The 26,724-nt window shown below is 45.1% G+C and overlaps 3 protein-coding genes across 4 annotated transcripts; 2 read left to right on the top strand and 1 right to left on the bottom strand.

The window, feature by feature from the left end:
* Window positions 1–22: 22 nt before the first annotated feature.
* Window positions 23–5,854, bottom strand: dipk1aa (divergent protein kinase domain 1Aa). Of its 2 annotated transcripts, XM_029131558.3 has the most exons (6): window positions 5,459–5,848; window positions 2,677–2,811; window positions 2,393–2,500; window positions 2,144–2,320; window positions 1,934–2,065; window positions 23–1,846 (listed from the first exon to the last, which is right to left on the bottom strand). In XM_029131558.3, the coding sequence occupies exons 1-6, from the start codon at window positions 5,510–5,512 to the stop codon at window positions 1,166–1,168; spliced, it is 1,287 nt and encodes a 428-aa protein (XP_028987391.1). In that variant the 5' UTR covers window positions 5,513–5,848; the 3' UTR covers window positions 23–1,165. The 2 variants fall into 2 exon arrangements, with proteins under 2 accessions (XP_028987391.1, XP_055359894.1); XM_055503919.1 differs by having other exon boundaries at window positions 23–2,065; window positions 5,459–5,854.
* Window positions 5,855–6,351: 497 nt separating this feature from the next.
* mtf2 (metal response element binding transcription factor 2) lies at window positions 6,352–15,116 on the top strand. Its single transcript, XM_029131556.2, has 15 exons — window positions 6,352–6,559; window positions 7,272–7,470; window positions 7,555–7,636; window positions 8,888–8,998; window positions 9,567–9,667; window positions 9,920–10,092; window positions 10,189–10,284; window positions 10,400–10,468; window positions 10,792–10,915; window positions 11,188–11,255; window positions 11,330–11,500; window positions 11,796–11,904; window positions 12,195–12,253; window positions 12,493–12,600; window positions 12,907–15,116. The coding sequence occupies exons 1-15, from the start codon at window positions 6,555–6,557 to the stop codon at window positions 13,274–13,276; spliced, it is 1,845 nt and encodes a 614-aa protein (XP_028987389.1). The 5' UTR covers window positions 6,352–6,554; the 3' UTR covers window positions 13,277–15,116.
* A 332-nt stretch (window positions 15,117–15,448) lies between these two features.
* Window positions 15,449–25,060, top strand: ccdc18 (coiled-coil domain containing 18). The gene is made up of 24 exons (XM_029132628.3): window positions 15,449–16,006; window positions 16,391–16,552; window positions 16,786–16,892; window positions 17,050–17,178; window positions 17,261–17,357; window positions 17,455–17,576; window positions 17,674–17,962; window positions 18,105–18,192; window positions 18,349–18,566; window positions 18,663–18,773; window positions 18,940–19,071; window positions 19,172–19,306; window positions 19,400–19,477; window positions 19,559–19,675; window positions 19,851–20,018; window positions 20,421–20,563; window positions 20,697–20,860; window positions 20,945–21,158; window positions 21,273–21,372; window positions 21,460–21,597; window positions 21,744–21,884; window positions 22,008–22,145; window positions 22,595–23,038; window positions 23,104–25,060. Exons 2-24 carry the CDS (start codon window positions 16,421–16,423, stop codon window positions 23,764–23,766), a joined length of 4,068 nt encoding a protein of 1,355 aa, XP_028988461.1. The 5' UTR covers window positions 15,449–16,006; window positions 16,391–16,420; the 3' UTR covers window positions 23,767–25,060.
* The last annotated feature ends 1,664 nt before the right edge of the window (window positions 25,061–26,724 follow it).

The raw sequence follows: 26,724 nt of genomic DNA, 5'->3' as shown, positions 1-26,724 counted from the left end.
GAAATGACACCAAGAACCAATATTCATTCTATTAATCTTTAATCCACTGCGATCATGACCTGGTAGAAATGGTTTGTACACGTTTGCCAGTAACGGTAGTGGTTCGTACTTTAATTGTGCAAAATCATGCTGGTTTCTTCAATAAGTAAACATTGTTCATATCGTCAAAACGGCATGGACCATAAGCTTGACATGCGTCACGAGTCAATATCAGACACCATGGACAGCGATGCGTTTGTACAGCATTCAAATGCGAGCGAGCCTTCAGCTCCACCCTCGAGTGATAAACATTCAAATGGTTTCAGCGTGACTTAGTTGACGACTACAGGTGCTGCAGTGACAATAAATAGCAAACAAATCCGTTCACTTTGTACGTTCAGTGTTGCATTAACAGTGATGAGAGTTCAACGTCTGTGAGATATACAGTGAAGAAATGTCATTGCGTTGCCAGAAGCTGCTGATCCATCTTATTGATCACACTGATGATTGAATGGAAAAGCCAGCAATTCTTCTCAGATTGTCAGAGTCTCTTAGTTTGCATGAACTGTATTTGTTTCTATGCTAAGACTGTGACATGTCATTGTGGATCCAAAGCCACTAGGACTTTCCTCCTCTGTACTTTTGACTTTGCTATAAAAAGGAACTGCATCGCACTCAGTGACGCGTTCCCTCTTCAGAGATAGCTTTGACTTACCTGCTTCAGTGAAAACAATTACTGTAAAAGTAACATCAAAAAAATTAAAAACTAACATTAAAATAATATTCCATGGTTTCAATTGAGTTAACAGTTAATTCTAGACAGCAGTGGGTTCGGGGCTGAATTCTAGTAAAACCCATCAAAAGACTAAATCACTGATTTTGATTAAGAGCTGAACTGAATAAAACACACTTTGTATGAAATTATGTAATTTTAGCAGCTTTACATATCAATCTGGAGGTCAGTGTGTCACGTCTGCCTAGACAAATATCAGCTTTGTGCACTTTAGTCTCTGAGCTCAGTAAAATCTGTTAATCCAGCAGTGCTGCCGTAACATTCCAGTATGGTAAATAACACAACCGATGACAGCATGCAATCGTTTAGTTTAACTACTGAAATGTGTGAGAGTTGCTCGGCACAATTCGCCACTCCTCCGTCGCGGCATCTCTAACACTCGGCTCCCCCTCGTCACGAGTCCTTGGTGTGCGAGATCTGTCTCCACAGCAGCGCTTTGAGGTTGTTGAGGATGAGCGAGTGCTCCATGTCCATCTGCCCGGCGTTGCCCCGCAGGGCCATGCAGGCGTACAGCTGCCTCTCCAGCTCCTCCCTCAGGGCCGACGGGGCCCCTCGCAGCAGGTAGTCCTTCAGGGCCCCGCAGGCCTTGGCCAGGTTGGGCTGCAGCGCCTCCCCCCCGCACCGCTTCTCGGCCGCGTCGCACGCCGCCCTGCAGTCCGCCCCGTACACGCAGTCGGCGTCCGTCTCGCACCTCAGCGCCCGCATGGCGCGCCGGAAGCGCTCCTCGGGCACGACGGTGCGGGCGCGGGTGAGGCGCAGCTCGTGGCGGTCGGTGTAGCCGAAGTGCGGCGCGGCGACGTCGCAGAGGAGGAAGCTGCCGTAGGTGCCGTGGAAGAGGTCCTCCACCAGCTCCAGCAGCCCCATGGAGATCTTGGCCTTGCGCGGCCACGACGGCGTGAACCACTGGTCGATGGAGCGCTGGACGCCGCCGGGCACCCACGACACCAGCGGCCACGGCAGCGGCAGCCCGTACAGGGGCCCGTGGGGGACGCGCTCCGTCACGTACAGGTCCCCGCAGTAGCCCAGGAGGCGGGGGGTGTGTCCGCGGTCCTGGAGCAGCAGGCCCAGCAGCACCTGGGACCAAGCGGACAACGGGTCATTAGCACGCCGCGCGCACGCGAGACCGGGGCGCCGCGCGTGGAGCCCCGTCCCCTCCGTTACCTCGTCCATCTGCAGCAGGGCCCACGTGGAGCGGGCCTCGGGCAGAGACACCTGTCCGTCCCGGTTGCCGTCGGCGACGGACAGCACCTGGCTGACGAAGCCGCCGAGGTTGGCCTGCTCCCCGAGCTTGGACTGGGAGGCGGAGACAAACGCAGGGCTTTAGAGCGGCGGCCGCGCGCATCGGGCCGCGTCCGACCCGTGCTGCCTCACCTTGAGGTGGTTCAGGACCATCTCCCGGAACTTCTCCACGGAGGTGCCTCTGGTGGGTTTGTCGAACGCCGGGGTCTCCCTCCGCGGCTCCGGCTCCTCGCCCAGCTCGTAGTGCACCACCTCCCCCAGGTTACAGCGGACGATGCCGTCACGGTCTCCCCAGCTGCCTGTGTAAACCTGGCCATGCGTGTGATCCAGTCAGAGTCGGGCCTCAGTCGCTGGATCGCACGCACACACTGTGCGTCCTACCTGGTTGTTGGGCAGCGTTGACAGACACCTGCCCATGTAGAGTGTTTCTTTGTCGCAGAGGCTGCTGCAGGCGGATCCATCGATGATCCCGCGCCGGTATTTATCACACTGCAGGAGCAACACAACACACACACACACACACACACACACGAGTGTGACATTCGGAGGAAAAGGGAAGTATGTATTTCACACACAGTGAAAGTCAGTCATATGATCTGTTCTTCTCAGCCTCGTAGACACACGTCAGCTCCGCGACAAACACTTGATGAGAGATAAATGCTCACAATGGCGTTCTTGCACTCGTGTCCTCTGCACAGTTCGCTGTAGACCGAGTACTGCACGTAGAGGACCCAGCTGCCCACCAGCACGGCCAGCCAGGTGAGGAACAGGTACTTGACCCGGACGAAGGAGATCCGAGCCTTGGAGGGAGAAACGGAGGCCGAAGGTTATTATATGGAGACACGCTACGCGGGCCGCGCACGTGGAGGAGCGCTCGCATCGGCGCTGATGGCCCCAGTGACAGCTGGGACCAGCCCATATCACTACACGGGCTCATTAATCGCTATGTGCTCGTTAAGCCGGCGAAACGCTTCTGGAGATGCGCGTCAAGCTGTTCTGGTGTGACAAGCTGTTTGGATTATGGCTGGGAAAAAAATCTGATTACTGCGATTGATGGGTCACTTGACCGACATCTGTGTTGTTTCTGTGACAGTCGCTGTGGTAAAATCCAGAGGCGTCGTTATATAAAGCAAGCCAAGGGGTGATGGCGGTGGTGGATGAACTGCCTGAGGATAATGAGGTGAATTAGAGCTTGTTCACTCACGGCGATGGCCCGTCGCAATGCAAGGTTGACTTTACACTATAAAACTCTATAGAATTATAAGTGGAGACGGAGACCTTTCCAGAGCCTTGAACTTCTAGAAGCGGGTTCAGACTTTGGGTCAAACTTATTGTCTTGAGTTCAGCCCAAACAAAATCGCAGTCATTTCTTCTCCAAGGTCTCTACAGTAATTGCACTTGGGAGGATGAAGTGACTTGTGATTCTCGCTCTGATCGCAAAAAGACCCAGCTTATGTTGTGTGTATTTTGGCAGAGTGCTGCGATTCTCCATTCTGCTTCGGAACCGCTTCCAGATCCCAACAAAACATGCACCCACTGCGGCCGGAACCGGGTCACAAGCCTTTTTATGTCTGACGCGGTGTCGTGGCTGTACTGTGTAAACAGTACAAAGCGCGGAGCAGCTCTCTGTTCTGTGCCGTAAAACGTGCAGACGGAACCACAGCATCGGATCCACATTTACACAACCCGGTCTAATTAACAAAATCATTTGAAGGAGTTTCGAAATGATCAAACCATAATTAGATCCAGGGCGTTTCCACACAATCTGGTTGCACCACTGTGAACTACAGACTTTAAAGAGAAGCAAAGGGAGGATACAGAAATAAGTATTCATTTCCTGCCTCACATTTCTGCCGCTGCATTTCACCAAAGTGTCTTTTGGAGGCAGGAGGCTGCGTTAACAACGTCCTGGAGAGAAGCATTGGGACCGGGGCCTCCTGGGAAGGAACATAAACCACTCACACGCAATAGACAAACAAGTGACTTTGAATTACCGTGTATGTGTACATTTGGTGTTTGTTCAGACAAGTACTGAAACCTTCAAGTAGAAGAAGTGAAACCCAAGCAGCAAAGAGTTTAATCCCTCATTTACTTATATGCACCCTGACAGCGTCTCCTCTTTCTGTCTGGGCCGAAATACCATCAGATAAACCATGCAAAGAGTTCAGTACTATGAAGATTACACATTAATTATATGCTAATGCTGTCATGCAAACCTACAGAGCAAATATGCACCAGAAATGGTCCGTTTACACACATGGAAATGTTTAATCAGCAAACCTGAGTGTCAAATGAATTGACATGAACTGCAGGGTCACCAGCTGTCAGCAGTTAGATTCTGTTACGCAGCATTAACCCTCATCAAGTATTGACCGTTATAATCCAGTAACAAAAGAGCTGCAGTATCACGTCTTCATATATAGTTGATGGCGCAGCCTGTTGCTGTCAGAGCTGCCATCGGGTTTTCACGCTGGAATTGGAAACCTCCGTCATTTTCCACTCTGTAAAGTTCACCGGGACTCTTCAGGGGACAAACAGAAATAGATGACGTCATCCCAGGGTGAATTAAATCGGCCCAGAAACGAGAGCACAGGTTAAAGGGTTGTAAGGTTACAGGCTATGACTGCAGTGTGGGTTTCAATGCAGGAAACAGTGATTCACCCCTTCTGAAACTGTCTTTGATGTGAGCCTCATAGACATCTAAAAGCGTTTGTAGCTGCATCATGTACAGTTTAAGCGTTGGATGTTTTCCAGACAACGGGCCTATTCCTATGATTACTGAATAACCTTAACATTGACACATCAGCTGAAGAAAGAAGGACCAGTTCCCAAACCCTCAAATAACTTCCTCAAGTCCAGCAGCCCCATTATGAGAAGCTTCTTACTGGTACAAACATGTTTGACCAGTTTGCTGCGTTGCCGTTTCACCTAAATGTAAAGAAGAAGGCTTCACTTCTTTAAAATGAGTGGCGTCAGCTAGTTTGTTTACTGATCCCTAAAGTCAATGCAAAACCCTCTATTCTCTCCAGTTTGCAAGCGCGCCTGTGCTCCGGGAGGTCAGTGGGAACAGAATCAGACCAAGCAAAAGCACTAGAACCACGAAGGAAGGTGATGAAACACATGGGAGTAAAGGTCTTAAACGGGAGGTGAGGAATGGACCCTGATTAGGACGAGCCGTGGCCTGGATCCCCGCACTTTCCCTTCACCTTGGACACACTCTCGTGCGTGCCTGTAGCAGAAGCTGTGTCAGCACAAACACCGGCGGCCGTTCATCGACAGTCACATTCCTCAGGTATTTTACACGCCTGGAGCGGCCAGAGGAGGAACGCGTCCACAGCCAGCTGTCAGCCCGCTGTGACTCCGCGACGTCTCCAACGCAGCCTTAACGCGACCCACAGTATCCACGGCGTAACCCGGGTTTACGGACGCGTCGATCAGTTCTATTACCTGGAAGTAGAAGGACTTTTTCACCCAGGCGCGTGGAATCAAACCCTTCGCCATCACAAAAATAGATCATCTCAATACGCGGGGCTGACTGGGAGAGATCATCCACAATGCACGGGGGAAAGCGCCGCCCGCTTAGAACAAGCCGTTTCTCTCGCGCACAGGCGAAGATGGATCCATGCCGCCCGATCCCAGCGCCAGTCCGCTCCCGAGCCGCCGATCCTCGGTCTGCCTCGTCCGCGCCGATCGCTCCGATGCTGCACTTCGCCTGCGCCTCCGCTCTTCTTTGCAGCAGCTGCTCGATTTCAAGCAAGGCAACATATCTGAGGCTGGAGAGGGTTCAGGGCGCAGGCGCAGCGCGAGCGTCTACCAGCGGAGGGTTTCGGCTCGTCAGCTGCACGGAGTGTCAAAGTGCCAGAAAACCCGCGGGGTGTCACCGACTTATTGTGTTATGAGCGGCTGCTTGACGGCACTGCAAAGGTGTGATCGTGTTTCACAATAAAAGCCGCCGCGCGCTAATGGCACCACAACGCCAGGCACAACTTCCGGTCATCGCATCTACATTTAAAATGACCTTTCAAATCCACGCGACGTGACTCCAGCCGGTGATCAAAATTAAGAGAAATACTCAACAATATAGTTTAACCTTGTGACGTAAACATAAATGTCCGGCCGTAAGTAACATCAGTGGCGACGTGTTCGATATAACTCCGCCTAACACAACAAAGGCGATTTGTTAGACTCCCAGCAAACCCAACTTTTGCTTCTTTAAGGGGCGGATGTGCTGATCTTGGCTAATGCCCTGCCTACAATTTCAAATGTATGAAAAAAGGCGAGCGTAGCGGCGAGGCGACCAGCAGCAGGCGTTTAAGCGCTTCCCACAATGCACTCCCTGATCATCAGCGGGAAACCAAAATGGCGAACGTGCTGGGGGAAAACGAGCAGTTTGTTATTTTCTGAAGGAGACGCGAGCCCCGCAAGTTTTTTTTAGCGACACGCATTTTAAATATATTTAGACGAGCGAGGGAGCGGGATAACGGCGGACGTTCATATTAACTTTTTTGTCGTAGGACTTAGTTGTTGAAGCGGAGGTGACCGAATGAGGTATTGTTGTCATGTTTTCCTCCTGGTGGGGGGGTGTGGGTCCGACGGTCAGCGACCTGGCCTGGGCTACAGCCGTGCACGCGCCTCATTCACGCTAACCATCGGGCCCCTCGGCCAACTTTTTTAATACACAAAACATTCCCCCGATAGCCCGCGTTACTTCAAATAGTCCCCTTCCTTTCTTGGAATGTGTCATTGATTCTGTGTCCGAACAAAGGGAACCTCGGCTCAACGAGCAGACGGGATAAAAGGCATCCGTAAATTAACTAGCTAGCACAGCGCTAGCTCCATGTGGGATGTTTTCAAGCTGAAGGTTAAAAATGTCAACTATCAGATTTGTATATCTTTAACTGACACAGTTATTAATATCCAGTTATATGTAAATGACAAACCTCTTATTTTTATATGTCCTCCTCCATCATTGCTCTGTTGTGGTTAGTGATCAATTAAAGGTCTAATCCCATGTTTAAAATATTTATATTTATGCAATGTTCTCGACTTTGATTTTCTTATGATTTTAAAGTATATCTTTGTTTTTTTCATATTGCCATTTTACACAGAAGACACTTTTTCCAGCAGAGATGCACAGACATTTTATATACTTAATTTAAAAAAAAGTGTTAGTATTTGTATTTTGTCTCTGTGACATAAAACCACTTGCTGAGAACTGTTTGCGTATTTGGTAGTAACCTCTGTCCGGCTGTGTTTTTAGAGACTCGGGGGTTGGGGATCACCTGCCTGTCCATCACAGAGCTCCGTCCCAGAGGCAGCAGGCTGTGTCTTTGTCCCCAACAAGCCTTTCTGCTAGGGACGAGTATGGAGAAGACCACATGGCTGCCAGGTTTACAGAGGGACAGGAAGTCTTGGCCAGGTGGTCAGATGGCTTGTTCTACCTAGGGAGAATCACAAAGGTTAGTATGAGCATGCACTTTTTCTGGTGCTATATTTAGATTCTGATGAGTTTTTGAAATCAAATTTTTTTAATGTCTTTTCAGATAGATCGCGATAAACAGCGGTGCTTTGTAGTTTTTGAAGACCATTCAAAGTCTTGGGTTCTTTGGAAAGATATTCAGACAGGTAAGTACTTTGGACTGTAAGATTACACGTTACTGAATAGCTACTGTAATTTGCTTAGTTATCGTTAAAATATTTACAATAGGTTCTCGATCTCAAATTTATTGGTCAGTCATTTTGTTTGTAATGTTCTGTCGACACCCCTGTTTGCCTTACTTATCTTCCTACACTTGTTGGTGGCAGTTAACTGTTCAGTGTCTGTCATCAGTAGAGCAACGATACGATTTGCTCTGTTTATATATAACATGGGGAAAAAGGGAGGAACAGTCTGAGGGCTAAATACTTCCACTCATTCAGATCATATATAAATATATAAATAAAATATGGATTTGCTTTGGTAGTACAGTGGACCCACAACGACTATAAATTGATTGTGTTTATGACAAATGACCACTGCAGCAAACCTTGTTTTCTGCTGACCTCCAGTGGTTGGAGCTTTCATATTGCTTCAGTGATGCAGAAAAGTGAACGTGAGTTTGACAACTCTGGGACAGAGTATTAGGTTAGCCTGTAATCAGTCATTTTTGAAGCTTTTTTTAATATTCTACTATTATGTAAATAGCTATAGACTTACCTTGAGGATCTGAGGTATTTATGCCCCTTTTTACATTAACAGTTGATAATAATGTGTCCTTTTCAGACATCACTATCTTTCTTTTTTAATCTGAGGTCTCCTTCACATATGCATTCTGAAATATGGTATCTCCAAAGTGTTTTGTGTTCACACATTAAACGACTCAATCTTTTTTTAGTTTGAGGTGCGTTCTTCAAGAAAATAATTAGTTTTTTTCGTTCATCATAAACAAATGAGCAGTCAACACACCCACTCACTTGCTTTGGCAAACATTTTGAAAAACTGCACCCATCAACTTACTAGATCTTAAATAATTTGAGACCAGGTACGTTGCTGGACGTACCTTACGTCTGTTTGGTGTCTGTGCAGGACACCTAGTTTTCACCTGCAGCTCACCCGTTTAGAGTCCTGACATGTTTGGATTCGTGTGTGTGTGTGTGTGTGTGTGTGTGTGTGTGTGTGTGTGTGTGTGTGTGTGTGTGTGTGTGTGTGTGTGTGTGTGTGTGTGTGTGTGTGTGTGTGTGTGTGTGTGTGTGTGTGTGTGTGTGTGTGTGTGTGTGTGTGTGTGTGTGTGTGTGTGTGTGTGTGTGTGTGTGTGTGTGTGTGTGATGAAATGGTCTGTGGAATGCAGTTGTAAATACGTGGTGCTTCTTTGTCCTGACGTCTTCTGTCTATTTCAGGGAATGAAGATGATGAGGATGATGAGGACGATGATATTGTATGCTCCATATGTCAAGATGAAGCTTCAGATGAACCCAATGAGATTGTCATTTGTGACAAGTGTGGACAAGGTACAGTTAAAGGTTTTTGATTTTAATGACTGAATTGTGTTTCAATATAATTATTGTTTAATGTGTGCAAAAATATCAAATGATGATGCAGAGGCTGTAATGGAAAAATAAATGGTAAAACATTTTTGATTTGATTTCAAAATAAGCAGGTTAATTGGCAACACATAAGTATCTTGATTGGATATAAAAAGGAAGCACCAAAGGCTGTGCTTCACATTACACAGACTTATATTATACCCTTCAAATGTTTTGTTTGCGCTTCTGCCAGAGACATATTAAAAACGCATTTTAGATATTGCATTTTGGAAAAAAATCATCGACAGTTTCGTGCATGTCATGGGAACAATACCTGTGTTCAAGTCAATAACAAAATATTGAAAACATGATGTTACTAGTTTTTATGCTCCCTCACTTATTGAAAGCGCCTCAGTAACTGTTCTAGAGAGTGCATTTTCCCAAGGCAATGCTTTTGGAATGAAAGAAGGTAGTAAATCGGATCTATCGTTAATCTTCTCATATTTCTCTCTTATCCCTCTCTTATCCCCTACTGTAAATGTTTGTCTTTTAGGCTACCATCAGCTGTGCCACTCCCCCATCATTGATGCCTCTGTCATTGACTCTGATGACAAGTGGCTCTGCTCGGAGTGTGAGCTCAGCTCTATACCTAAGGTGTGTGGTGGTGTTGTTGTTGTTGTTGTTGTTGTTGTTGTTGTTGTTGTTTTTTTAAATTGAGTATATCTCTATCAAATCTTCACCTTGGCTTGTTGGATTCAGTGAGCATTTTTTGTAATTGACAAATTGCTATTATTTGCTATCCCTTATATTGCACAAAAAATCAGGCAACTTTAGTAAATAGAAGATAATTCTGAACTAAATTTTGTATTTGTGGGCTAAATATGCTTTGGTTTGTGTTATCTACAGATTGGAGGTGCAAATAGGAGGGGAGCAACTGCTGCAGGCTTTCTCCAGCAGGAACAGCAACAGCACGTGGGGCTGCATGTGTCGTTCCCATACACCGTGGACCAACTGGTGTGGGACCAGGGGCACAAGACCAACATACAGCAGTGTTACTGCTACTGTGGAGGCCCAGGAGAGTGAGTAATGCAGCAATATATAGAGCGTTTTAAAGACTTAACTTGGTAAATATGGTATACCAATCTAGTTAAACACTTTGTTCTTTCTACTTGTAGCTGGTACCTGAAGATGTTACAGTGTAACAAGTGTCATCAGTGGTTCCACGAGGCCTGTCTCCACTGCTTAAAAATGCCCATGCTTTACGGAGATAGGTGTGAACACTGCAACTTGAAAACATGTTTATATTAACCTTTTACATTTTATACTACCAGTGACACACTTTTTATGGACACTGCTTTTATTTTTGTGTTGTTTTTTTACCCTCAGGTTTTATTTGTTTATTTGTTCCGTTTGCAATGGTGGACCAGAGTACCTCAGCCGACTTCCTCTCAGATGGTAATTTAATATGAACAAATTTAGTATCATGTATATTTGCCTTTCACACAAAAGGTCTTTTCTTTAAAAGAATTGTTTGTTGATTAATGAAATACACAAGAATTGGACAATTTTATAAAGTGGTTAAAGTTTTAACAAAATTACCACATGACCACAAGACCCTGGATAAGCTTACTCTGCTACATGTGTTTTCTCGTGTTGGTTCCATGTGCTATACCTACTGCCAGTTGTTGCATTTTATTCTTCTAATGTTCTATTTGAATGGCCCTAAGTTTAAAAAAAAAACTATATATATATATATTTTTTTTACTGGAATGTTTCAGGGAGGATGTTGCACATTTGAGCCTCTACAACTTGAGTGTGATACATAAGAAAAAGTATTTTGATTCTGAGATGGACCTGATGACTTACATCAATGACAACTGGGAGTTGCTGCAGGTCGGAGAGGTAAAGAGACAAGCTACCAATATTAATTTCCAAAAAAGAAATAAAAATAATTATACAAAGTTTGTTTTGGTCGTTTTGCACAAAATTCTGTGTTACATTTTGAGCAGACTAAAGGCCAGAAAGTCCTCCTGGTAATCTATCCTACTGCATTGAACTAGAGTATCCCAGCATCCAAATTGGATTTGAAACAAAATGATCTTGATCATTTTTTAACATTGTCTTTGCGTGTTGAATTTTAGGTTTGTTAACCTGCCTTTCCTCCTTTTTTACAGCTTGCCAAAACGCCAAGATCGGAGCGATATGACAACATCCTGAAGACCCTAAACAATAACAGCATCACGTAGGTTGTTTACCTTTTAAGTGTTATTTACACTGCAACTGCTTAGCTAATTCTTGCTTTTCTGTCTCTTGTAGGTTTATGTCGGGAAAAGAGGTAAAGAAAAAGAAGCACTTGTTTGGCCTGAGAATCCGTATCCCTCCTGCTCCTCTCAACTCGGATGAGCCAACCAGCAGAGGGATGGAGAGAGCTTCACATGAAATCACCATAAAGGGATGCAAGTCCACAAAAGCCCTCTCTGGGATGAGGTAAGGAATACTGAAGTTAAATGGTTGAAGTGCAGCATTTTTCAGATGTTTTTCAGGTTCTTTTCACAGCAGGTGGTGGTATAAAAAGTTTGACATGTCCATAGGATCCATAGTTGTAAATTCTAATCATAAAATGACAAAAGCTAAAAAACACAATCACTGTTTTTAATACTGTCCTGAACCTGGTAATGTGTTAGTGCAACATGACTGCTCAACAGTCTGTGTTCTAGTGCACAAAAGTGAGCTGTTGTGAAACTACCTAAGAACAGTGTTGCTGTTACTATGGAACTTGCAGTACTTTGACCAACGGTACAGAGGAGAAGAAGAAGAAAAAGAGGAAGCAAGGAGCATGTTCTCTTGAGAGGCCAGCTAAACTACAACGCTCCAGTGAACTCTTGCCCCAGGTGTGTGTGTGTCTGTGTAAGAATAAGAAAATCTTTAATAGTGCCACAATGGGGAAATTTCGTCGCACAACAGCACATAGTATGATACAGAAGAAGAAAAATACAGCAGCAAGTAAAAATACAGGATGGAGCTGGGTGTGTGAATAGTGGGTGGGGTATTATTGTAGATTTTTTTTTTTACTTCAGCTCTCAATCCTCAATCCAAAAGGCTCGATTTTCTAGATGTGGAAGTAGATTTGAGTCAAACCCACTGGAAGGTGCTAAGAGGTTGTTTTTTTTAAATTTGACAGCAAATACGAAAGCCTCAACCAATAGAGCCCCATGCATTGGATCACCTCCCATCTGTCAAGTAAGTGAGCAAATACCTTTATACCAGTGTTATATGTAGTGTTTCACTGTGTAAGGGTGAAGCAGCAGCTGATCCTTGTTTTGTGAATTGATACTTAAATAAAATAACTTTTCTCCATAAATAATCAAAAAAATATAAATGGTATTACAACTTGTTAGTTTTCATTTTGTAGAGTGAAAACAAATCTCAGCTATTTTCTTCGTTTTATTGATCCTGTTTTATTTTTTTTCACCTTACAGCACCAGGCCTGACAGGTCTCTACTCTCTGCACGAACCTCAGACATTGAATCCATAGGAGCCCTGAGCACCTCAGAAACTACCTCAACTAGCTTTTCAAGACAGTCCAGGTGTGCCTGCCGTTTGACTGAAACGTTGACCTATTTGTTAGAATGACATGTAGAGCTTTAAAAAGTTAACTGTTTGTTCTTAGAGTGACACTAGGACACTGACACTTGTGTTCCAGGGCCTAAAATCACAGCAATAATAGACAATAATGCCTGTTACGTCAACATGTGGGAACAAGACTATTGTGAGCTTGGTACCATTTCAGTCAATGGCTGTAAACCCAAGGCCTTTAACACATGTAGTGAAACGTATTTTAGCTGAATGAGTTTTTAAAATAATTCTACTCTTTTGTTATTGCCCCCTGTCAGTCTCTGTAGCTCCAGCATGATGCGCACATCAGCTTGCATCATGCCTGTTTCCCCTCCACCCTTAAAAAGGAAACGTGGGCGACCTCGGCGGCAACCCCCCAACCTGGAGATCCCTCCTCTCAGCCATTCAGACACAAACACTTCAACAGCAGAGATGCGGAGCAGCCTCCCTGGGCTTCACTCAGCAGACATAGTTCATGGCATGGACCCCAACAGCCAGCTCTCCCACCTCAAGAGCTCCATCAGCAGCTATTTTGGAGCAGCAGGGCGGCTGGCTTGTGGGGAAAAATACAAAGTTTTGGCTCGACGAGTCACCCTGGATGGCAAAGTTCAGTATCTGGTGGAGTGGGAAGGAGTCACTGCTTCCTAGACTTGTCATGGTCATCGTCATCATTTCTAACTTATCTAGCAGCTACAAGATGTTTGTGGCTCTTTTGAGGATGTGAATACTGCCTGTATCCAGAGCATTAACTATATGCCTTAGTTTAGATAGGAGCAAGTTTTGCCTAATAAGCCTACTGTTTCTTTTGATTATAGCAGATTTATTCACATTTTCCTTGTGTTTTAAAGGATTGCAGATCATTGAGACAAAGCATTGTCATTAAACCACGTCATAGGTGTTTTTTTACTTCTACCTTTTGGTTATCTACTTTGAATGTTTACAAAACCTCCCTTTTATTCAGGAGCAAATAATTCATCCGTGCACTGCAGCTGTAGGCTTTCAGTGAACCATTATTGTGCTTTTTCTTTTTATCTAATGATATTCTCTAATTTCAAGACCAATTAAGTGTGAAACTGTAAGTTGGTTGACAAAATGTAGGTGGTCAATCATATAAATTGTGAACTCTGGAGAAGAGGACAAGTGTGTTGATGCAGTGAAGGATTGCATTTGTTTAACATTTATTTTCAGAAACACGTTTCCATGTCGGTGCCCCTCTTTTTCTAGTCCCGGCTGTAAGGACCTCTTGTGGCCGTGGACAGACGCCCTTCAGTTCTGTTTTAAGTGTGCTCATTTGTGAACAGTTGAGGAGGAGCTTGAAACAAGAGATGTGCTGCTGCAAAGTTTATTTTATCTAAAATTATACTACATTTATCTTTCTACTTGTATGTTGTCTTTTTTTTCGTTTAACTTTGCAGAATATTTAGTTTTGCTTTTGATTGTACAAATTAATTTATGTCTCTTAGTTATTAAACACTTAATCTGAGATCGCCCTTATATGCCAACACATATTTTTAAGTAAGTAAATGTCCAAAATTCTACATCTGAGGAGGAATAGAAACTAAATCCTCAAGAATTTGTTTTATTGATTTTCTTCAAACACAAAATTAATTTCAAATTGGTGAAGTGACTGTTATCTTTGAAATCTTTAAGGACCTCTTTAGTTCTTCCCTTCCTTATTAGTTATTCAAAAAAGTGCTGCACAAGATGAATGTTGTATACCTGGTATCCATACCCAGTGTATTAGTTGTTTTGTTTTTTTTGTTTAGTTTTTTGTGCTGCATATGCAAGTGGTCCTATTGACGTATTGTACAGTCCTAGAATGGAGCCATGCGGCTTGACAAAACAATTTCAACATAATTGTTGTGATTATTGACTCAGGCATACACTTTTTATATGACAGGTGCAAAGAAACGTTCAACTGGATTTTGCTTGTACAGTCACGTTCACCTCATAGTCTACATGCTCAGGACGTGCCCCAAACTTCACTGTATTGCGTAGTCCAGCATTTGCAGCTAGACCTGTTGCAATGTCTTTCATTCAGTGTTTTAGGTCAGTATTTGTATATGTGGCCCTCCATTTGTCATATTACCTTGGACAACTGGCCCTTGCATGTATGTGTTTGTTTTTCTGAGAGCAAAATAATGTGTGATCCATTTTTTTACTGCTTGTTTAAACTGCCACTGGAAAGTGAATACGCTGGATATCGTTCAAAGAGGCGAATATTCAGTTGGTGTGGACGTCTTGTGGAGATGTTTTGTTCAAAAGACAGTAACATTCATACCTCTACTAGTGAAGTGAGTGTATTGGGAAACGTCTGTCTACATGTTGAACCCACTGACTTCAGCAGGCCGTGCAGCCAAAGAACACACATGTTTTTCTTTGTCTTTTGAGATTCTTCTAATTACATTTTTATACATCAATATAGGTTAACATGTTACTTCTGAAGCTGTTTTGTTAAGGAAAAATAAAAGCTGATATTTTGAAATGATGTTGTGGGTGTTCGTGAGCTGCCTGTCGACAATTTTATCACCACTTCAGCGCATGTAATGTGACTGGGCCGGTGTTACAGATCAGCGAGAGACCATGTTAACTTAAATCAAACACATTTAAACACGATGTTGTCACCTTGCATTTTGAGTGATATTTTTTCAAAACCAAAATAAAATGAATGCTGCGCATACAAAAACTATCAACGGTTAGTGACATTTTAGACGCGTTCGCGTTCTTGTCGCTCGCGCCGTTGTTCGCGGTCGCTGCCTCTGACAACCCTCTTGACCAATCATTTAGCACACAGCGCCATCTTGTCCAATCGCAAAACGCTTTGCTGCATTGTGGGCGGAATCTCTAGTTACAAACTTAATACACTGCACTGAATGGAAGTTAAAATTGCGGCTTTTTATGTTTTCAGATTGATAAAGGATTTGATTTATGTCGCTATAATTCGGTTTGTGGCTGTCGTTTTAAAGATAACGCTAACATTAGCTAGCTCAGCACCTGTTAATCAAAAGAGCATCTTTGTTTACATTTAGCGAGTGTAGCTATGCTAACTACTTACTGTACTGTTTTTGCTATAGCCACAAATCCTTACATTACAGGTGTGGATTATGGCCTTTAGGTTATCTATTAGACCTTCATGTAGTGAGTGCTCCGTGAAATATTTCAAGATGACCCCAGTAAGAGTTTATTAGTTGGAGCTCGGACTTTTTGAGTTTTAGTGTACAGTGTGCATTTGGGAAGAGGATTCCTGCTCTTCTGACCTACAGACTCCTGATGTTCCCATGTCTCAGCCAGAAGACTGGTCTGAAAAAAAGAGACCACTCAGTGGGACGGTAGAGAGAGGTGCTGCTGCCTTTTTATCTTTATCTTTCCAGCTCTGAGGTAAGAGAGACTAATGGTTGCTTCTCAGTTAGTGACAAATTGAAGAAATCAATCAATAACATAGTTTACAGTCCATCTGGAGATAATTTGATCTACTGTTCATAACCCATAATGCTGTCTCATGGCTCTTTCTGTATTTGTGCAAATGTAGTTAGTTTGCACCTCTAAAACAAGACAGTATAGTAATCTCTATTGATTGTCAGACAACTCATTCAGTAGCTATAAATAAGATGTCATTCCTAGGAGCTGTAAATCTGAATGTTAAACAGGGCCAGGGAAGCACCATAGTCAGAAGGTAAATAAAGGAATACTATGCACCCCTTGCATCTCATGCAAGGGGTGCATAGTACCCCTCATCTCATTCACGTGTATTATTTCTTTTAGTTGGTCTTAGCCAAAGCCAGGACAGTAGAGATGGAGTCTGTTTCATTAAGGAAGAAGATGGGCTGTCTGCGTCAGGAGAATGCTTGTCTGATGAGGCCGGATGAACTGCTCAGTAGTGACCTGGATGCCAGACAGTATGAATCTGCAACTTCTACATCTCAGGTATAATTGGAAAAACAATGACATAAGTAAAGTTTCATATAAAATGTTTTATTATGTATGACACATCGGATGGGATCTTTCACAGTTATTTCAGTATTGAGTGTACGTGAATCATTTTAAATTGGTATTGAAACTGAGAAATATAATTTCAATTTTTTTAATTGAATAATTTAAAGTATAAGAAAAAGACATCTGTAATTTGTAACAATAAGTGGAAATTTTTACTTTTTCAGGTTCGCCCCAGATGTCCCAAGGCTGGGGTTAAAAACAATGTGTCAGTCATGTATGAGTGGATTCATCAGCTTGAATCAGAGTTGGAGGCACAGACACAACAACTGAAGTAACCTCATGACCTCATTTTATAAGTTCAGACAAAATTTATGTTAAAATGGTTCAGTTTGCATTGGGCTACAGTCAGTTATTCATAACAGAAATCTGACTTTCTAAAACCTCTAATGAAATGAATACGCTAATCTGACCTTGTCTGTGTTTCCCAGGGAAGCAGAGCTGAGGGCCGATTACAGCCAGGAAGCAGCAGCCCACAGTGACATTGTGGTGGCAAGTGTCACTGAGGAGATGAATATGCTCAGAGAGGAGCTGGAGAATAAGACAGCACTCCACAAACGGTGCAGAGTTTCTCTGACCTTTTTCTGGATTCACATAGTTGCAAAATTACAATTTTTTAAAAATCTACCTTGTTCCTTACAGGGCTGAACAACAGAGAAACCAAGCACTGCAGAATGCAGAGACACTCAAAGAAGCTTTTAAAGACTACAAGGCCAAGATTTCTATTAAATTTCAGAGGGTACATTTACTTAACCTTTGCTTAACATTTTAATTATATAAATGTTTAATATAATAATGATTCTAATGATTCCAACACATGTTTGTTTATTTTCAAGGTGATGGAGAGTGAGAGCAAACTGAAATTAAGTCTTATTGAATGTGACAGAGAAAAAGAAGAGCTTGAAATGAAGGGCTCTGTGTTGAAGAAAGAGAAAGCAGAACAGATCCAAACGATCAGGTATGTGAGAAATATTAGTATTGTAATGCATAGTGTTCATTTGTTTTTACTGGTTAACTTTTTTAATCCTATTTTTTTGTCTTTCTGTGTCTTGCAGTCAGCTGAAGGAGGAGCTGAGGCAGGCCAGGTGTTTGGCCGCGGAACGCTCAGACCTCCAGGCTCAACTCGAGGAGACCAAGCAGCAAGCATCACGTCTGGAACGGCAGCTAGCGGAGCAGGAGGCAGCGTGCCGGGAGCAGGCCTCTGCCCGCAGGGAGCTAGAGGAGCTGCGCACTCTGATCCACAGCCAGGAGCAGAGGGTGGCCCAGAGCCTCAGAGAGGCTCAGCAGAGTCAGGCGGAGCTGGCCAGTCTGGAGACCATCCTGTCACTGCTGCATTTACGAGAGGTGGAGAAACACGGCGTGATCGCATTAACACTGTCATTTGTGTTTGTTTGTCACATGGCCAACAGCATTTGGTCTTGAACATGGTGACATAGTGCCTGTCTGAAACAGGTTACTATAGTCATACAATATTTTCTTACTTCAGGGTGCTGTGGGGCCACTCTGTGCCAGGCCCTGCATGTTGCCTCCAGTCAACTACTTAGGAACTGCACACCCTCTGAAACTTAAGCCTGGTATGTTGACTGTAGTCAGTACTTTTTGTGTTCTCTGTGCTCACTGTATCTAAAGATTGTTTTTCCTACGTCAATTTAGGGCATTGAAGGGAACACTAATAAATGATATAAAAATGAGTATTCCACTGTTTCTTCCACCTTCTTGTCTCATTGCAGGTGAGGGCTACCAGCAGCTCCTGCAGGTGCTGCAGTCGTCAGAGTCTGAGCGAATTAAACAGAACAGCCTGGTTGAGCGGCTCCAGGAGCGCCTGAGCAGAGCCCAGGAGGAGATCTCTTCCCTGCAGAGCTCCATGGCCCAGAGAGCCTCTCACTATCAGAGCCTCCACACAGAGCTGCTGGACAAAGTCAGCCAAGCCACTGACACAGAGAAAGAGGTAGCTGTTTGTTTTATCAAACTTGGGAAATGGTAACTGGGTTTCGCCAGTATTCAAAACCAGTTCTGCTTTCTTTGTTTTCACTTTTTGCCTCAGTTGAAAAGGAAAAGCGCCCGTGTGGCAGCACTAGAGAAACAGTTACAGGAAAAAACATCTGCTTACAGTCAGGTGGCTTTAAAGAACACTGACCTGGAGAATCAGCTTTTGGTACAACACACACACACACACACACACACACACACACACACACACACACACACACACACACACACACACACACACACACACACACACACACACACACACACCACTGTTTAATTTAGTGACATCACCAGGCTGCAGTTGTTTGCTTTAATACTTCATTAAATTATAGGAGAAGACCAGCACTCTTCAGCATTACCAGTCAGTGATGACCAAAAAACAGAGAGAATACCAGCAATCTTTGGAGAAATGTAAAACATCCCAATCTCAACAGAGCACTGAGCAACAACACAGACTCGAGATGGTGACACAGTTTTGTTCATTTTCTCCTTGTGTCAAACAGCACAAGCTCATATTTATAAGTTGTATTACCTGACAAGCTAAGAGTATTTTCTCGCGTACAGCTGCAGTTGTCTATAGAAGAGGCTCGGTCTCGAGCGCTGGAGTTGGAACAGAAGCTGAATTTAATCCAGCAGGAGCGAGACAAGGCACAGGAAGCAGCTCTACTGCTGCAGACCTCTGTGGACCAACTTACACAGGTCTGAGTGGATGTGTTACCTTCACGTCCCAAAGACAGTATTTCAGACTGCACTGTTTTTACACAGTATTAAGCAACTTTGATTTAATTTCAGGAGAAGCAGGTTCTGGTGAGACGTAACGAGGAGTTGCTGCAGGACTTAAAGGATCAGGCAACTCAGTCTGCCACTAAGGTTTGAAAACAAGAATTACTGATAAATACATATAAACACAATAATAAGATAATGACTCATTGGTGTCGGTCTGTACATAAGGTGTGTGAGCTACAGCTGTGTCTGTCAGCATGTAGAGAAGAGCTGGGCACATACCTGCAGCAGATGGAGGACGTACAGAAGAACTATGACAGTGAGCTGCAGAAGAACAAGGAGAAGGTAATTTGAGTCTGGTTCTCAGTTTGCTGTTGTTGAGGTTTTACCTCTACAACACGTTACACCACGTTTCAGCTTGTCTTCACCAGACTTTGGATTGATGAAGTCAACTTTATTTCTTACTTTGTCCTGCATCACTGTTAAGATGTTCCAAAGCTTGTTGTTGTGCCGGTTTCAGATGGGTTCTCTGCAGGAGAAGCTCCATAGCACCAGCCTGGTTTGTCAGAGCTCCAGTGAGCAGAACCTGCAGCTGCAGCTCTCTCTGCAGCAGCAGCAGGCCATGTTGACAGAAAGCACTGCACGCATCGCTGAACTGGAGGAGAGCCAGAGCCAGCTGCAGAAACAGGTAGAGCAGGAAACGTTGGAAAGCTCTATAGCAAGTGAAGCAGACGATTTAAATGCTTTGTGTGGGGCCAGCCATGTTTAGCTTTAAAATTAGATTCCACATGTGAGTGATTTTAGGTCCAACAATAAGCCGACTGCTCTGAGACAAAGTTATCTAATCTTTGCACTTGTGTACAGTAGCTTCATCTTTTTGACTTTTTAAAAATCCAAATTGTTTAGTTTCTTTCAATATAATTCACTATTGTCGTTGACATTCATGTAAAATCCAGAAAGACCCAATGAGGAAACTAACTGTAATGACATGCAGCTGCAGGAACATCTGTGTTGCAGGCACAGAAGTAACCTTTTATTCAGGGTATTTTTGGACTTTGGGATAACAGATCCTGACTTTGTTTGTCCACAGGTGTCCACTCTGGAGCAGCAGCTCGAACGAGCCCGAGTCTCTCTGCAGGATGAGGTGACGAGCAAAGAGCAGGACGTACTGGAGAAAGACCGAGACCTGCAGGAGATAAAGCAGAAGAACTACGAACTCTCCAAGTCTGTCAGGTAAGAACACTTGAACACATACTGTAGAGGTGTACGTACTGTACAGCTCTATGTCAAGCTCACTTGTTGTTTTAGCTTACTTTATGAAAGCGTTTGTTTTTTTGTTCTGACTGCACCTTTTTTATATTTTCAGCCGTTTGACATCTGAGATGAAAAAGTGCGAAGGGGAGCTGATGGCTAATGAGTCAGAGCTGCAGCGTCTGAGGAGGGATGTTTCAGCCAAAACATCTCAGCTCAGGTGCATGGATGAGAATCTGCAACACACGAAGAGCCAGCTGGACAGCAAGAATGACACTGGTATGATGTGTACTTCTGTAATTCCATTGTGCAGGAGTGTTCAGTTGTCACTGTCTTTCCATTTATTTTTTGCTTCTTGCTCAGTTGTGGACCTGGAGCAGAAGCTTCATCAGTGTGATGCAGACCGGCGCGACTGTGTGAAGAGGGTTCAGGTCCTGGAGGAACAGCTGCAGGTCGCACGCGGGGAGCTGGTTGATACTGTGAAGCAGCTCCGCGAACACAGGGATGTTCTGCAGAGAACTCAGACCCTTGCAGATGAGCGACAAGCCTCTCTGGAAAAAATGACCGTCCAGCTTAGGTGAACATACGCCCTCATTTTAAAAGCTCTTCTTCACACTGAATATCTACTAGGTGTACTGTATATGTTACTGTATAATGTATTATGTGCATGCATGTATGTGTGGTTTCACAGTGAGACCCAGAGGGATTTGGAAGAAAGGACTCATGAGGTCCTAGACCTTGACAATGCACTGAAAGAAAGACAGGGGGAGCTCCAACAGAGGGCACAGCTGGTACGACATACAATCCGTCATGTTTCAAAGCGATTTCCTGTGTTTCGCTATTCTAATAATTGTGTCTGTTGTTTTTTTACTTTACAGCTTGGCCAACTGGACGTGGCCATCAAAGAACACAAGCAGGAGATGGAGAGGAGGGTGGAGGCTCTGCAGCAGAGCCTGGAGGCCAGAGAGAGAGAGCTGAGAGACACACAGAGGGAGCTTTCAGACAGAACCCAGAAGGTCAGGAGGATAATAAAGGACAAACATGTGGTGAAAGGGTTTGACATGGTTGTCACCATCATGAGGAGACTGGTTGCAGCTTGGTTACTTCAGACCGTTTAGTTTCAGCTTGGTGCACCAGCCGAATCCATGTGTATGCGTTACAGGAATCCCAGGAGCTGAAACAGCAGCTGCATATGTGTCAGCAGAAACTTCAGACTGTAATGAAAGACCTTGAAGAAAGGCGACATCATTGTGAGACTTTGACCCGAGAACTGGACAGCATCAAGCTGCAGGCTGAAGAGAAGGTAAAACCAGGAAACAAAAAAAATAAGCCTTTAATTAAGAAAATTATTGGAGCTTGAGTCTGAACCACTTAGAATGGATGTGTTTTGAGTCGAGCTGCTGATTTCTGGTGTGTGATTGTGCAGGAGGTCCAGCTGTGTGGCGTGGAGGAGGAGCTGGCTCTGAAGGAGGCGCGCTGGCTGCAGGCGGAGGCCAGGCTGCAGGGCACGGTGTCCTCCCTGGAGAAGGAGCTGGAGCTGGAGAGGGAGCAGCACAGCAAGGAGGTAACGGAGCTACCGAGGGAACGTGAGCTCAGAGCGGCATAAGCTTTAGGTTCAGTTTCTGATGTGATTAATTAGGTAGAAACACCAAGGTTATGATCATTAGGATGCGTCATCTTACTCGGTAATATTATTTTCAGGATGTTGTCCTTTGTCCTGTTCTGTCTGCGTGACGAATATGCTATTGGCTCAGACGAGCTTGTCTAGTCACTGATCTCTTTTCCTCTTTTTTCTATGTCAACATCAGCAAATTGTGAGTTCCTTCTCTCTTTCATTCTCCCACACGCAACCCAGTACCTCAGATGTTGCTCATGCTTTATTAGTTTTTATTATGGATCCCGTCTCTGCTGTCACAAAAGCAGAACAAGCCTTGCTGCAGTCTGTGTCACTGTGGTTGGACGTTACTCTGGTTGACAGATTTGCTTCATCAGTCGGCTTCCCTCTCCCGCTAGCTGGACTCGCTGCAGCAGACCCGGGGCCAGCTCCTCAAAGTCTCCGAGCAGATCTCCTCTACGATGCGATCGTCCCAGGAGCAGCTCGCGGCTAAACTTCAACAGTGCCAAAAGCAGCTGGAGCAAACCAGCAGCAAGTGCGAGCAGCACAAAGCCCAGCTGGAGCAGGCTGACGGTGAATTGGACCGGGCCCGCTCCCGGGCCGCTCACCTTGAGGCACAGCTGGGCCTAAGCCAGAGTGAGCTCCTTCAGTGTAAAGCCCAGCTGGAGCAGAGCAGGAGTCTTTATGAGCAGACCAGAGCTCAGAACAGTCACCTGCTCGCTCAGCTGGAGGAGCTCAGAGTCCAGTTAACTCAGTCTAGAGTCCATGTTGCTCAGCTCAAGACTCAGCTGGCAGCCTCTGAGAAAACCATGGAGACTTCCACCGAGTCCCTCCTCATCAAGGTAGACTTTGAATTGTGAGCAGAATGGAAGTTCTTTAGCCTTTTATTCACTGTTTCTCCCTGCAGGATTCGGAGGTGACGCGTCTCCAGGCCAGGATTTCCAGTCTGGAGAGAGCTGCTGATTTCCAGAATCTGTACAATCAAACAGTGTCTCTGTCGGCTGTGCACAAACTCACACCCTCCCCCGGGCGCTCGTCCTCTGGGCACTCCACTACTTCATCCCCTAAGAAACGCCCCCCTTCCGCTTGTCTCAGCGGCCCAGCACACACACAGGGTCAGCCCGCGGCGGCTCCTCAGTTACCTGAGAGTCACCGGACCCACAGCTGGTTCCAGAACAGCAGCGTTGAGTCGTCCCTGGACTTCCCCCTGAGCCTGAAGGCTACGCTAAGTGAAGCTTTAAGGAAGCAGCCGTGGGAGTCGTCTTCCTCCTCCTCCGTCTCCCCTTTCCCAGACACTGCGGACCACAGCTGGCAGGGGCTCAGCCGTGCGGAGGCCACAGCGTCCTCTGACCTCTCCTTCAACCCACTCACATACATGGTGGACAAGCAGGAGGACGGCTACCCCGACGGCTCCGTGCAGCAGGGGGACGAGTGGAGGAGAGCGTCTGCGTGCGAGGAGCGGGAGGTGGAGATGGGAACACTGACGGGGATGCTGAGGTTTGTGAATCAGACGTTGGCCATGCAGGAGGACCCTTCCCTCTGGAACTCCACGGGACTTTCACAGACATGACACTGCCTTTCGCTGCAGGTAACTTACCTGTGATGAAGATCGGCGAGGAGACGCGAGGAAGAGTTGCTTACGATGCCTTTTTTTGGAATCAAGCTTTGTTATTGTTTGCCAGGAAATTATTAAATTATCGGTCCAGTTGAGGAAACTTTTCCTTTTCCTGCCTCAAAATGATCCTCTGTCACGATGATGCAAACCTATTTAATGTAAATGTAGCATTACGTGGTTTCACCCACACATAGTTATTTAATTCTAAATAACGAAATAAAAGTTAGTTTTATTTTAATATACATAAGTATTGTGTTGTTGTACTTTCAGCAGCTGTTTGCATGCTCCCACGGTCGTCCCTAATGTGGAGTTGCGCTTCTAGAAAAACCAGCAGGGTTCTGTCTGGGGGAGGAATGTTTGGCCCAAGATCATGGAATCTGCTCCAGACAAGCTGGTTAAAGGGGGTTTGGCAGCGTGATGAGGTTACATAACATAACAGGGCATCCAGTTTTACTCTCCTATTCACCTCATCAGGATATAGGAAGTCAATTTGATCGGTCAGTTTGTTCTTCTGAAGCCAGAGTGACTGTTTGGTGAAGGTGGTAACAGACAACCTACTGGAGGTTTAACCCTCTAAGGCCAGCAGTGTCACGTTAGAGTCTGGGAAAGAATCTGCCAGGTTTATCTTTTCAAAGTGTTATGGGCAAAATTAAATATTTCAGTTGTTTTTAGTTTTTAAAATGAGCACTAATGTGTTCTCATGTTGTCATTTTGGATTATTCTGTGCAAATGATTTTGTGTTTTTCAAACTACAAAAAGAGGAGGAGTGTGTGTTTCCAAAGCAACCGTGGAGTGTTTGGTTTGGCAGGCGGGGCCTCGTCCTACATGTGTGCAGCGCTTCATGTTTACATTTGTGTGTGTGTGTGTGTGTTTTATGGAGGCAGGGACTGCAGTCCTTCCTCTCAGGACGCCAGCCTGCTCTACACAGGCCCTCTGGGCTCCAGCAGACGCTACCCCTGGTAGTGATTTTAGCGTCGGGGTCTTTGTCATTTTGCATGTGAAGCCTTTTTTGGAGCAGAGGATGTGGTCAAATCGTGGTCGAACGCACGTCACAGATCTGCTCTACTTCCCCTGCAGAGCTTCACCGAAAAACATGTCTCCTAATGTCTCCACTGTGCACACATTATTAATATTACATAATAATATAGCAGTTCTCATTTTTGCAGGGAAGCAGTTGAGAATATTTGACTGTTACAGAATGTGTTAATAAAGAAACCATTTTGTTAGCAAAATGTCTTTGCTTTGTGAACCACAGCTTTGGTGTTTTTATTTACCACCATTACTCCCAGTAGTTCCCCATTCAGCAGCAGTGGGAACGGTTCTACACCCAACAACAAGGTCTGGCTCTTATCTGCCCAGACACCAAGTGTTTGACGAAGAGGCCGGCGTCGTCAAGGTGTCAAATAATGGTAAATAAGGGACTTCCTGTGTGACGACAGCAAATGTTCATGTTTCATATTTAGTACAGCTACTATAGGTCATGTAACCAGCACATAATGAGTTAAACACCAGTCTCTGTAGTTGAGCCGACATCAGACCCAGATACAGAATCACTTATTAAAGCTGATTTAGATGAAGGTTTTACCCAACACAGTAATTACAGGTAACCTTTGGGAGAAGCCACATTTTAATCAGCCCTGACAAGAAATAATCCTCATAAATGCGGCGTTCAGATGTTCAAGAGAGTGATCTTCACTTCCAACTGAGTTTAAAAAGATATTTCAAAAGCAGGTCTGTGAATTCTCCTCCCACATTATGACGTTATTCTTACTTCTGAGCTCATCCCGTCTGAATCTGCCACCAGCAGCTAACGATGCGGCGCTTTGGGGGCCGGTCGCGTGCTCCCTTTGCATAAAGCAGCTGCAGCAGAGCAGCATCGCGGCTCCGACACGCTTGTGGTTGCAGGTAGGTGCAAACCGGGGCTGCGGGTGACGCGCGCGCCAACCACGGCTGCGTCTGCCGGGCCATAAACACGACACAAGGGGGGGGGGGCAAGGACATCCTTGTTTGCTCGCGGCAGCGTCAGGATGTTGGCTCAGTGGGCCGTGAGGCCAGTTAATGCACAAACCGGCAGCGTGGGTTCAGATGTGAAGGACTGAGACTCCCTGTACGCTGGAAATGTGACAGAACCACGCATGAATTCCTAGGCCGACTTGGCCAAGCATCTCAAAGGCCCCACTGGCGGTATCTGTGCGTGTGCTTGTCTTTTCAGCTCATCCACAATAGTATCTCAACGCCCAACCTGGTCGGACTCGTTTTCAGGCGGCGGAGGAATCGGCCCGGCGTCGTCTGAGCAGAAGGAGCTGTGTGGTTTGACTCATCTCGGGGGGAAAACAGTCATTAATGGTTGGGAGGTCCTCGTTATCTCCTCGCACAGGTCTCGGCAATCGCCGCAGCTTCTGACGTCTCCTCGGCGGAACAAAAAGAAAGGACGGGAGTGGGCGTCATTGGGGACGGGTGCAACGGCACGTGTCTGCTTTTAATGCCTGCAGCAGCTTGTTGACACGCGTGGTCCACATCCCTGCAGTCATGATCAAACCTCTTCTTGCGCTTTGACTGTCCACACTTCCTGGAACCTGCTCAAGGCTGATTCCGAACACACCTGACGTCCTGTTCGATGACATGTTTTCATCAGAAGGATTTTCCACTTATTGAGTTGTGACAGAGCTTTTATGAGCATTTACGGTCACACCAGAGTGTTGTTACTGGTCTAACTGGTCCCACTGTGTGACCTCCCATCGCAAACCAGACGTTGAAGACTGTGTTTGTCAGTCGTGTGTTTTGTGCAAAACTAACCAAATGATTCGTTTATATTAATTTCAAACAACAAGTGAATAAACTTGTATAGAGTCAAGTTTTATCAGGATGTTGAACTGTGCCCACAAAAGAGGCCACTAATAATAAACGAGGGAC

Source organism: Betta splendens, chromosome 17, assembly GCF_900634795.4.
Source record: "Betta splendens chromosome 17, fBetSpl5.4, whole genome shotgun sequence".
Classification (NCBI taxonomy): Eukaryota; Metazoa; Chordata; class Actinopteri; order Anabantiformes; family Osphronemidae; genus Betta; species Betta splendens.
This window is presented reverse-complemented; position numbering and strand designations above follow the sequence as displayed.

Bases quoted from the DNA above. Each gene is read 5' to 3' on its own strand.
- dipk1aa (XM_055503919.1), bottom strand. From the start codon at position 5,512: ATGGCGAAGGGTTTGATTCCACGCGCCTGGGTGAAAAAGTCCTTCTAC. The intron at 2,812-5,458 runs GTAATAGAACTG...TCTCCCTCCAAG, and splicing joins AAAAGTCCTTCTACTTCCAG to GCTCGGATCTCCTTCGTCCG. The intron at 2,501-2,676 runs GTGAGCATTTAT...TTGCTCCTGCAG, and splicing joins ACGAGTGCAAGAACGCCATT to TGTGATAAATACCGGCGCGG.
- mtf2 (XM_029131556.2), top strand. The intron at 10,285-10,399 runs GTGTGAACACTG...TTTTACCCTCAG, and splicing joins CCCATGCTTTACGGAGATAG to GTTTTATTTGTTTATTTGTT. The intron at 10,469-10,791 runs GTAATTTAATAT...GGAATGTTTCAG, and splicing joins AGCCGACTTCCTCTCAGATG to GGAGGATGTTGCACATTTGA.
- ccdc18 (XM_029132628.3), top strand. From the start codon at position 16,421: ATGGAGTCTGTTTCATTAAGGAAGAAGATGGGCTGTCTGCGTCAGGAG. The intron at 18,193-18,348 runs GTATGTTGACTG...GTCTCATTGCAG, and splicing joins CCCTCTGAAACTTAAGCCTG to GTGAGGGCTACCAGCAGCTC. The intron at 19,478-19,558 runs GTTTGAAAACAA...TCTGTACATAAG, and splicing joins CAACTCAGTCTGCCACTAAG to GTGTGTGAGCTACAGCTGTG.